The sequence below is a fragment of the Danio aesculapii genome, chromosome 7 (assembly GCF_903798145.1).
Source record: "Danio aesculapii chromosome 7, fDanAes4.1, whole genome shotgun sequence".
Classification (NCBI taxonomy): Eukaryota; Metazoa; Chordata; class Actinopteri; order Cypriniformes; family Danionidae; genus Danio; species Danio aesculapii.
In genome coordinates, this window is record NC_079441.1 from 20,370,545 (window position 1) to 20,383,508 (window position 12,964).

Here is a 12,964-nt window from a genome sequence, read left to right on the forward strand (position 1 = left end):
TTATAATGTTTACACACACATGCACTTAAAAAAAATCCAATATTAGTTTTAGTTTTTAACATTACATATTCTATCATAAAACATAAAATCACTTGCAAAAAACTAACACGTATTCTAATCTCATATAAAGATCATATAAATAAATAATGAGGCTATTTATTAAGAAATAAAAATGTATTATTTATTATTAACTGCCTTCTTTCATCTGAGAAATATCGCTAAGTTACGAAGTACGCTATCCATTTCAGATGCAGAAAAGCTAGTCCATGCTTTTATGACTTCTAGGTTGGATTACTGTAATGCTCTGTTTGCTGGCTGCCCAGCATCCTCTATTAATAAACTTTAGCTAGTACAAAATGCAGCTGCCCGAGTTCTTACCAGGTCTAGAAAATATGATCATATCACCCCAATCTTATCCTCCTTACACTGGCTGCCTGTTAAGTTTCATATTGATTTTAAAATATTGCTTCTTACCTATAAAGCTTTAAATAATCTAGCTCCTGTTTATCTAACCAACCTTTTGTCTCGCTACAATCCAACACGCTCTTTAAGATCTCAAAACTCAGGGATTCTGGTAGTACCTAGAATAGCAAAGTCGAGTAAAGGAGGCCGAGCCTTCTCATTTATGTCTCCTAAACTCTGGAATAGCCTTCCTGATAATGTCCGAGGCTCAGACACACTCTCCCAATTCAAAACTAGATTAAAAACCTATATTTTTGACATCTCAAATTTCACTCGCAAGTGCCATTTGCATCTGCTGGTCTCACTGTTGGAACATCTAGCCAATTCCATGCATGTTCAATAAAAAAGGTCAGGAGAGGGATGTTTTCAATGCCAAAAGCATTAGTAAATTATTAGATACAAATGAATAATTCGGGGACAGACCTCTGGATTATGTTACCCCAATGCAATACAAGAATTACACTTAGGAGGTTCGCAACTAACTTACATTTCCCTGAGTCCAGCATATAAACACAACTGATGTTAACAGGTGGAGTTTTGGTGTAATTTCACTTATCAGTCATCCTTTGGCTGTTGCACCCAAACATACTTCCTCTTTCTGCAACCCTTCTCTGCATACCTGACCAGTTAAGTGACCTTCAATATATTTCACAACTTCTACAAGCATAGACAGAAGTCTGGAGCAAGGCCCCCTGCACTATATTTATTCTTATTCTGCTATTTCCCTCTTGTCAGCAATACCTTCTTAGAAGTATGCAACACAATAAGAAAGAAGTATGGTTGGTTAATATATGGAATCATACAAAAGAAAAGATTGATTAATCCGTTGTTAGTATGATTTTTTTTTTTCAAATTAAAAATAAAGACACAAAAGTAATAAAAATAAATTCCTTTTTCTCCACATCACGTAAATACACTAGAGGGTGCTGTCGACTAACTGACTGACTGACTGAGTGATCGACTAACTGACTGACTGACTGAGTGATCGACTGACCCACCCTCCTCCTTCCCTAAACCCAACCAATAGTGTTTTCAAAAGCACAGATTGACCCTTTATCGACATCCCTAAACCCAACTGACAGTTTTAAAAAGCAATCCAAAAAAGTTTTCAGTTTTTACCACATTTTCACCCTGTTATTTATTTCTTTATTTTATTTTTGGGCTTTTGTTTTTGTCTTACCCGCTTTCTGGAACCGTTTTTCGTCAGACTCAAACCCCATTGTCTTGGTTAATTCCTCTCTGCGTCTAAAGTCTGCTGCCATACATGGCGAGCTAACTGGACAAACTGTTAACAGCGGGAAAGATGTCCATATGGTGATAAGCGGTCAGCTGGTAAGAACAAAAAGAAAAAGAACGGCATCATACCGCCCTGTAGCATTTGTTTTTACAGACAAAATGCAGCCAATTTCTGGCTACATAATTCATGATCTCCAGAAATGTATATAGGGCTAGGTGATCCGAATGAGCTCTCACTGTGTTGTGTGTCTGCGATCATTTCTTTCTCAGTTCACATCCAGTGAACTCGACTTTCTGTGTCAAACACATCACACTTGTCTTTCTGTTTTGAAATAACATTTTAAGCGGAGCTGGTTATGGCCACATGCATCAGGAAAGAGTGTTCACAGAAACAATAACAGTACTTCATATTCTGTCACAGACAATTTTACGGCCCCGTTGAATGCATCTGTCATGATAGACTTGATATTACGCTCTAGAGACCACCACCATTTTTCCCTACCACTATTCATAGCATACACCAATGTCTGTTATTGTAGCTTCTTTAAATTATATCATATATTCGCTGCAATGTGTAAAGCCAAGCTCTTCGATTTTAGCATATTTATTGACTAATCAAATTGTTTTTACTTCAAGTGAAATGACAAAACCCTGTAGCTTTTTGTTTATTTATAATGGATCTGACAGTGAAGAGCGAGTAGGCAGGCTGACATTAACATGCCTGTGACAGTATCAAGAGGGCTGCAGTGCACAGTCATGCTAAAACCAGCACATCAGTCCTGCGCACATATGCCTTTGATTGATCATCCACTGGCCTCCACAGTGTCCTGCTACTTTCTTCCAAGGCTTATTCATTCAGCATTTAGGTAACCACCGGACAAAATTATAATTATGATGATGGGCTCCACATTTATTTGTTGAATAAAAGAAAGATGTCCATATCTGATCTTTTTAAATAAATTACTAATAGGCATAAGACTTGAGAAGAAAATGGCATGGTAAAAAAGGAGGGGGATGGGAGGGGAATAGATTAATACAATTATTGCATATTGTAATATCTTTTTACATTAACTTTGTTTATATCCACCTATTTTAATATGCACTTTTAGAATGTTACTTACAAAATGCTGCATGGAATTGCCAACAACATGCAAATCAGTTCTAAAACATGTTCTCAATTGAGTCAAATAAGCCTATACTACCTATAAAAGAGGCAAATTCTTCAATGTGCTTCGATAAAGTGTGGCCTCAACAGATAATATGATTGATTGACAAAAAAACATCTAAGCGAACTTCTTTTATCAATATTATTTTGTGATAATTACCTCCCAGAATGGTTTAACATGATTGTATGTTCTCAAATATCGGGCATACACATCCAAACTTGAGATAAAATAACAGTGAATTATTGCTTGTGGCATCTGTCGCTCTAAAGCACAACAGTTTTATTATGGAGGGGAAAATCTCTACAGTGGTTTCCCCACTTGCAGGTACATTAATTTTCATTATAGATATATCATGCTGGCTTCTCAAGAAGTCATTCTCTTGAACACATTGGAAGGAAACAAGTGCTTTTTATGTGATATTGTACATGCTGAATATAAAACTTTGGATAGAAACATACTGTAACTATAACCATTACAATTACTACTGTAACTATTAATAACAACTCTACGCTCTAAGGATCAACTCTATTTGCAAGTTCTACGATCACACTTGAAATGTCGAGGTAATAGAGCTTTTTTAGTGGCAGCTTCAAGACTTTGGAACGATCTTCCACTCTCCAACATCTCAAACTTTTGAGTCTTTTCAGAGATCACTAAAAACACACTTATTTTCTATAGCTTTTAATTATGTGTTGTGAGTTTTTGTACCTTGGTTCCTTGTATGTTTGCATGTATTATGGGTTTTTATGTACAGTACTTTGGTACCTATTGTGGTTGGTTGAAAGTGCTCTAAAAATAAATTGAGCTGAGCTGAGTTGATTGTTGGAAAACTTTTCTGTTTCATATAAAGGCTGTCCATGTGGCAATGACAAATATTTAGTTTTCACCAAATCAAGATACTGCAATAACATTCAAAGGATGACTTGACACTAATTACAGATTAAAACCAGCTTCACTATCACAGGATTGAATTAAAATTTACAATATACAAAAAACCAAAACCGATCCTTTAAATTACAGTGCATTTTACAATATTATGATTTATTTCTGCCTCAGTAAGCAGAAGACTTGCATCTTACAAACCCCAAATATAATTATTTTGTTACTAAAATGATTGATGCACATCTTGTGGCATCTAGGAATTCTCAATTCAGCTCTAAAAGAGGCTATAAGACATGTCACTATATATATGTAGTCCTAGGAACTAGAACAAAAGAGAGACAAATAATGAGACTATATTCAGCTGTAGAAGTTGCCTGGGGCCATGGGGGTCCAACATGGTCCCCACATAGTAAGTGATGTAGTAGCTTTGATCTCTTGTCCACCCTCTCTTCTAACTCTCACACAGATAAACTGCAGCACAGCATCCACACGTTTCTAAAAGAGTGAATCTGTGCATCTATTCTACAGTTTTATTTATTAAATACAGTACTGTGCAAAAGTCCGTAGCATTATTCCGAAGACTTTTGCACAATATATAATCAATCAGTCTATTTATTTAAAATTAACAGAAAATATATGAAATGTACAAAAAAAAAAAAAACAGCACAACATTTCCTCTTCAAGCAATAGTCTATGTTTAACGTGGCTTCCCTTGGCACCAAGCACAGCTTGAACTGTTTTGTTCTAATTGTTCTTACATTTTCTGCTATAATGTGCTGTGTAATATCAGGCTTCTTTTAGCACTTTTTAGAGTTCTTCTTTAGGTTTAAATTGTCATATCTTTCTTTATCTATCCATGTGATCTCATACAGCCTCTATTATATTCAGGTCTGGACCCTGTGGAGGCCATTTCATGACTGTCTGTGTTTCATCAGCTGTTTTCTTTGTCCAAATAGGATTTCACTGCAATTAGCGGATCATTATTATGCTGGAAATGAAAACTGTTACCTCTGAAATCCTTTCCAGAAGGAATGGCATAATGGATTAAACCCTTTTTAACATTCACAACTCCATCAATTCAGACAATATTGCTAACAACACTGGTAGAAATGCAGCTCAAACCAGGACAAGCAGCCTCTCAAACATTGCCATTCACATGTCTTAAACAATTGAACCAAAATAATTCAAACTCTAACCTAGCCTAAATCCCATCCTAACAAACCATACATCAACTCAAAGATAATCTATTTGCCCTGTAAAAAAAAAAAAATAAATAAAAATAAAATAGTATATATATATATATAAAGACAAAATAATTTACACTTAATGGTTTTTAAGGTAAAGGGTCACATATGTTATTATACCATCTTTAAAACAATATATTTAACACTTTTGAACAGTACTGTATGTATTGGATTATGCATATGGCTTTACTGGATGTATTATAGTAGGTATGGATTTGAGTTAATATTTATTCCTTTCTTCCTTCCTTACTTTACCTAAAAACATTGTGATTCCTTTTTATTTCCTTTTCCTCATTTGAAAATGTAAATTGGTCACAATTGTGAAAATTTTATTGAATCTATCTATTAATATTAACATGTCCGAAAATTTTTTTTTGTTATTGCAAAACCAGGGTTCTGCAGGCTTCTTCGAATCAAATTTAAAACTTTTAAAGTCCCATATAAGACTATTATGAATTAAATTTTAGACTTATACAGGGCTAAACACTAAAGATTTTCTTCTAATGGCCCGGTTACTTCTGTAAATAGATTTTGTATTGATGCAAGATCCTGTAAAGGGATGTGTTGCTTTAATTTTCTTTCCCTGATTAGAGAATTCAATTATTAGATTAGATTAGATTCAACTTTGTTGTCATAACACATGTACAAGTACAAAGCAACTAAATGCAGTTTAGGTCTAACTAGGAGTGCAATAGCAGCAAGTGCAGGATATAGGTATAAAGTGCAGTTATAGAAAAACTATTGGGATATTTAAAGATGGAAGTACTATGAAAATTATTTACAAGCTGTATTAGCTATGAACAGAGATTTACAATAGATGAATATATGTACAGGTTGCTATTAATAATCAGAGGTATGCAGATAGATATGAACATAATTACAAATGTATATGTGCAGTGGGTGTGTACAATTCAAAATGAATCAGTGCAATGTAGTGCGATGTATGTGCAATTTTTAAAAATGCAAATATTAAATAGTGCAATGATTATTTGGAGTATAAGTTATGAGGAGGGTGTGGGAGTTATGATGGATTATTGGTGACTGGGTGTCAGCTGATTGGGTAGCTTACCTCGGACATAGGAAAATTAAAACCTTTTTAAAATGATTTAAGACCTACAACACTATATTTCAGTGTATTTAAGACTTTTTGAGGCCTAAAATTTTGCTTTGAAATTTAAGTTATTTTAAGACTTTTTAAGACCCTGCAGACACTCTGAAAATAAACACTCTTATCGACAACATTTTTATATTAAATTAGGAAACAAATTATAAGTAGTTTAAAGAATTGTACCCTAACACATAACTAGTAATAGTAAATGCTGAAAAATTGGAGTTTTCAAGTGGTCTCAGTTTTTTCCATAGCTGTATACATATAGCCATGTACAGCTTAATTCATACATTAATCCACACCACCATTTGGCGCAGAAACATGATGCATGGATAACATATTTTGTTCTAAATAGCGACTCTGGTGTGCAGGATTGGGAGAGACTGAGTGGATTAAAGGGAATTTGAGGATTTGTGAAAATGGGAATTGGCACGTTTGGGAATCTAGGAATCGACAGATTTGCAGGGGGCTTTGTGAAAGACACATGGCACATAGAAAGAGATAATGTGGGATGAAAATGAGTGTTGGAAAAGAGAAGGAAAAATGGAAGGAAGAAAAAGAGACACAATGCTGATGGTGTCAAAAAACAAACGCAAAAAAGAAAACATTGGCATCTTCGCTGAGAACACACACACATGCTTGCCTATGTAGATGTTCTGTTAGAATGCAATGTGCTGGAGTTTGCTGATGATGTGCTATAAGGCATTATACACTATGTTTATAAGTAAGTTTGAGGATTTTTTTCTTCATTATCACAAGTTGCAAATCCCAAAGCACTCTTTCATCACTGAAAGAATTGCTTAAATAAGACAATTACCAATGTAAACACAAAAGGACTACGCTGACTGCCAAAAAGTGGTAAAAACTGAGAGGAAAGGAGCAAAAAGGGCTCTGAGATTGCAAATTACTGCTGATGTCAATAATTTGTTTCTCTGGGCAACTTGGCGGCTGGAACCTTAATTGCGAGAGAAAAACACCTCCTCGCAAATCAGCTCCTTCCATCCTCTGAGAGTATCTGTCCACTTTGCTCTGTCTCAAAAGAAAAAAAAAAGACCAAAAAAAAAAAAAAAAAACTGGAAGAGGAGAAGACAAAAAAAAGACTAATGTTGAGGGTTTTTACTTCAGTCTAAAAAGTCACTTATTTGCTTTGTTAACTCTCCATCAATTTATCGCAATTTGTGGTAAACGTATGTCTTGTACTGAAGCATAAGTAATTTCCCAGAACGCTTTAGTCTTTCCAGCTGGCCTCACTTTTAAAGTGAATCAAAGGGTAAACTATTCCTGACAACTCCTGATCCAGAGTGCAGTGGACTGATCATAACTGGGAGAAGGCAAGGACATGTCCTTAGTCAAGGTCTGCTAACACTGCACAGTAGTTCAAAGGCTGAAATAGGCATTTCATTCTCACTGTATGGTACTTTGTAGTGTTAAAAAGGTAGTTCAGTGGAAAATTCATCATTCTTTACTCACCCTGATGTCATTTCAAACCTGTACAATATCTTTCTTACACAGAATGTGAAAAGACATTTTGAATGTTGACCATTTATGGCCATGGTTAAAGTCAGTGGGGTCAAAAACAACAAAGGACTTGAATTAAGACAAAAACATCTTCCTTTTTGGTGTGTATGTGTTGCACAGCAGAAATAAAGTCCAACAGGTTTGGAATGACAGTAAAGTGTAATTAGCAAATGATGACGTTTTACATTTCATGTACATGTACAATATAGAACAGCATGCATGTGGAAAAACATGCTATTCTATAGGTTCCATTACATTGAGTGCAACAGCCAAATTCTAGAAAAAAAAGAAGATATGTTTCACAAAAAACAAACGAACCAACAAACAAACTGCAAATATCATAACTGAGTCAGCCTTCTTAGGCACTCAAACTACTTATAGTACTATATGCACATATTTTAAAACCAATGTACAGTGGCCCCTCGTTTATCGTAGGAGTTACGTTCTAAAAATAACCCGCAATAGGCGAAATCCGCGAAGTAGTCAGCTTTATTTTTCACAATTATCATAGATATTTTAAGGCTGTAAAACCCCTCGCTACACACTTTTTACACTTTTCTCAGACAGGCATTAACATTTTCACACTTTTCTCTCTTGCTTAATCACTCTCAAAGTTCAAACCTTTGTAGAAAAATAAGTCCAGTATTATAGAATGAAATCAAAGATCAAAACATGTTGTCAGGTGCAAACATTCATCGCTGTCAGCAAAAGGTTGTGCGGATAATGTTGGCAACCAGCGTAATGTTCTTTTTCCTGCAGTCACTGATCCACAAAACTAAAGCAGACTTCGGACATTGTATGTGCCATGCTTATAACAGTTGAAAGTAACACACACTGGACTTGCACATTCACATGTTATTTAAAATGAAATTATTTCGATGGCGTTCTGAGGTGCGGCAGAATTACAAAGAGTGTCCTGAGTCATAGCTGGGCATAGCAGACAGCCGCCGACTTGGGGCGCCAATGTGCACAGCCTGATATAAACCTATGTTTGCATGGCGCTGTTTGGTGCCGCGCATCCAATGTGCAACCCCTTTACAGTGATCTTGCTGTAGACAGTTGCAACCTTTTTTGCATCCTTGTTGACACACACTGCTTACGATCAAAGATTTATGTTAATTTGGCAAGCCGAACACAATCTGAACTGTACAGAAGACACGGAGGAGATTGACTGACAATGGTCTACAGCCAATCAGGACGCAGAACACAATGCATTGTAAAAAGCATGTCAAACTGCACAAAAGAAATCTGTGAAACTGTGAGGCTGCCAAAGGTGAACTGCGATATAGCGAGGGACCACTGTATAACATCATTTTATATGCACAACATCTTAATAATGTTCATTTTTTAAATATTTCCAATAAAATCGAATCCACCTTTCCCTCCTCCCTCATTAGAAGTGTTAATCAAAGTCTTATTTTTGAACACACGTGATTGACCTCATATTGGATTGGTTTTGTTCAGGATTGATTGGTTAAAAAAGCCTTTTCAAATCACTATGAGAAAAAAATACCACTATGATAAAAAGAAGGCCACTGAAAAAGTGTACGGCACTGTTGCACTCTATTAGATATAACCACAATGCTTTGCTGTGTGGTGTCAGACACTCACCATCTTCTGTGGGCACATAGATGTTGAGGTAGAGACAGTCTTCACTCTGGTTCTGAATGTAGGTGGCAGCCACGTCCAAGCTGTCGGTGAACCACACCGGCAGCATGATCTCGGGCAAAACACCGTGAACGTTCTGCGGGCAAACAGGGGCGAACTGCGTGGCATTGCGCACTTCTTGCCAAGACCCTGGAGCTTCTGGTGGCTGAAAGCGACGGTCTCCAATTGGAGCTGTGGCATATGGAACGCCCAGATACTGTTCCACGGGGCCTAGAATCTCATTGTTAAGCTCTTTTTTAATCCCACGCAATTTGCCGTAGTTTGTGGTGACTGTGGGATATTTGGTGCCGGGATCGATGCGTTGACATGATGCCAAAGTGATCCACAGTGCCAACCAGAAGAGAGCTATTGTGTGGGTGGCCTCTGAATTGTGGGCATGGCCCAAATCCCGTTTACAGGCATGAGGCAAATACATGACTGTCTTGTTGTGTTTTACGCTGCTTTATTGGCCTCTACTTTAATTGGTAAAGGTGAAGGGAAAAGGAAAGTTAAACTGCTAGAGTAAGAAAAGTGACCCTGCCTGTTCTATTTGGTTGTTTTAAGGAGCAAGAAGAGGGAGGACAGGAATGGGGGGCTATGGAAGGGTTGGGGTGGACGGGGAGCTGAGGTTGTGCTCAGCCCTGGTGGGTTATTGTGAAAATGCTGTAGAGAGTAAAGGTGAGAAGTCTGTTACGTTCCATCTCCCTGAGCCGTCCTCATGGGGTCAGTTGAGGAGAGCACACAGATGAGGGTTGATCCTGTAAAGAACAACAAGAAAGGAAAGGGTTAGTGATCAGGGGGTCATTTACAAGTTGCTACCCTTTCTAAGCCAAGCATGTGAATTTCTTACAAGTTGAATGCTGCAACCTGCAAAGCATTGATTTACCCAGAAATGAAAATCTTTCATTTGGTCAGTGTCATGGTGTTCCAAATATGACTTTTGGCATTTTTTATGACTATACAATGAGTGTTTATATTTGTACCGTTTATAGCCCTGGGTTATAATACGTTTAAACATTTTTATCCTGGTTGGAAGGAGGGGATGATAGGTAACAATATATATTACTAAGATATCCTAATATAAAAATGTGACAACATACACACCTAAATATAATTTGTTGAATCAACATGATTGAATCGTAGCACCCATTGTGCAAGTAAACTTGAACTGCTTTGAATGTATTTTACGAACACAGTACAAACTTGTAATTTCAACGTGGTTTTAATAGGTCTGTTTAACTTCTTTGCAGCTAATTGAATTATGATATTTATGTTATGTTTATCTGATTGAATTTATTCATATTTACTCAATGTCAGTAAAACACTTCAACTCAACAAGATCTGTCCGTGTTACATCAACAAGTCTTGTCCTTGTATGGTTATTCAAATCTATTTTGTTGCTTTAATTAGATTCATCTTAGTTGGCAGCATTGCAGTTCTTAACGTACAGCCAGCATACTGTGATTTCACCAAATTACCAGTATAGCTAAATTGCCTCAAATCTTCACAATGTATCTCAAGTGGCAGATAAGTTAAACCATGGCGTGAGACCAAAAAAAACCTAACATTTTTACATTAACACTAATAAAAATGTAATTATAATGAGAGCATTTGTAAATAACCTTTTTTTAAAGTTGTAAAATAGTAATACAGAAGAAAACAATGCTATTCAATAAAATACCAATTACAAAAAAACATGCTCTGAGCATTAATGATTGTTCCACTCTCAGCTTACTTGCTCTAGCACCCCATTTAAAGAAACAGTGTCATAGCCGCTGTTCAAGCTCACGCACCAGTGTTCATGCCCCAGTAGCTTGTTTGAAGGGAACGGAGCAAAAATTAAATCGTCAAAAAGGAACTTCAAGTGCATTGTGGAACACCACAACTGCAAAGTTCAGTCTGTTAAGCTAAGCATGCACAGTGACTTTTTCTAAGGAGGTTTTATTGGTGGGTATGCGAATCAGCTTAAAAGTGCATACCGCCTACTGTGATCGAGGCGCTTAAATTTTATTGAATCAACAAGTTCTCATCTAATTCATTTGAATATTTCTTCATTTAGTTTGAAACAACTTGAATGAATCATTTATCAATGAATCGTTTCATTTTTTTCCATAAGACATATTTGTATTTTGCAAATCGAGCAAGTGGCTTGTTGACTTTCTTGAGTGTATATTGCTGATGTAAATAATTTATAATACATATGATTTATAACACAGAGTTTGTTTATCCTAGCTAACTTACTGTATTAATAAGGTATAGTTCACTCAAAATTGCAAATTATGTTATTGTGTGCACTTTTTCATCCTTCTTCCAAACACATGAGAATATTTTCATGAAATCTGAAACTTCCCTAAAGCATCAAAAATACAAACAAACAAGCAAGCAATCAAGCAAATAAACACATACAAGTGTTGTTTAAAAAAATCAATCAAGCCATTAGGTTTCATTCATTCATTCATTCATTCATTCATTTTCTTTTCGGCTTAGTCCCTTTATTAACCTGGGGTCGCCAAAGCGGAATGAACCACCAACTTATCCAGTATATGATTTACGCAGCGGATGCCCTTCCAGCTGCAACTCATCACTGGGAAACATCCATACACACTCAATCACACACATACAGTACACTAAAGACAATTTAGCCAATCCAATTCACCTATACCAAATGTCTTTGGAATTGTGGGGGAAACAAGAGGAAACCCACACAAAACACAGGGAGAACATGCAAACTCAACACAGAAATGCCAACTGACCCAGCCGGGGCTTGAACCAGCGACTTTTTTGCTGTGAGGCAATTGTGCTACCCACTGCGCTACCGTGCTGCCCCTCATTAGGTTTCATATGATGACAATTTAAAAATTACATACTATAGTAAACATGAATATTTTAAACATGTAAAACTTCAAAACAAAGAGAGGGAGTATCCTCATTCAGTGAGTATTCTCATCAAGGTTTTCAACACTGTGAACAGAATAAAAGAGCATGCCAAAATTGTAGTTTAGTTGTGACCCAGCAGGCACAGGTCGTCAACATGACGTCATATTGACGTTGTACTCCAATGTACCCCAATGTTGTGGGGACGTTGGATTTTGTTTGGAAGTAAAAATTGGGTTGACATCAGAGTTCAACGTCAGGCCGATGTCAATATCCAATGTAAAACCTAAAATCAACCCAAATATCAACATCTAATCATGGTTCCCCTTGACGTTGTGTGGACATTACCACCATGACATCTATCAGACGGATTTTGGTCACTTTCCAACACAACCTAAAATCAACCAAACATCAACGTAATTTGACGTCGTTATTGGACGTCAAAACAACGTTTCATGAGACGCTGGCTAGACATTGAATTTTGTTCACCTGACATCATGACCTAAATCTAACCTAATATTAACGTCTTATTATGTTGTGTGCCTGCTGGGGAGGTTGGCATGTGTATTTTTTATTAATATTGTTTTACCCAGAGCTGGCTTATTGCCATTTTTATGGTGCTTCTTCCACACAGCAGTGCACAGCATGTGCAGCATGGAATTATGCAGTGAACATAAGAATGTTACAGTTAGATGTTTAGCAACCCACAGTTCATGCGTCTCATATTATTTTGCTTTGGACAGTTATTGTAAACATTACTGAATTAGTTTTAATGTAAATATTAATAAATTGGCCTAGTTTTTGAGGGGGAAAATATATAAAAAATG

The 12,964-nt window shown here is 36.4% G+C and overlaps 1 protein-coding gene across 1 annotated transcript in view; it reads right to left on the reverse strand.

Moving 5' to 3' along the window:
* Window positions 1–12,964, reverse strand: part of nlgn2a (neuroligin 2a) — a 323,599-nt gene that overhangs the window by 184,500 nt on the left and 126,135 nt on the right. The window contains exon 2 of the mRNA XM_056461239.1: window positions 9,228–10,021. Within this exon, the coding sequence (XP_056317214.1) occupies window positions 9,228–9,699 (472 nt within the window). The 5' untranslated portion in view covers window positions 9,700–10,021. The remainder of the gene's footprint in view (window positions 1–9,227; window positions 10,022–12,964) is intronic.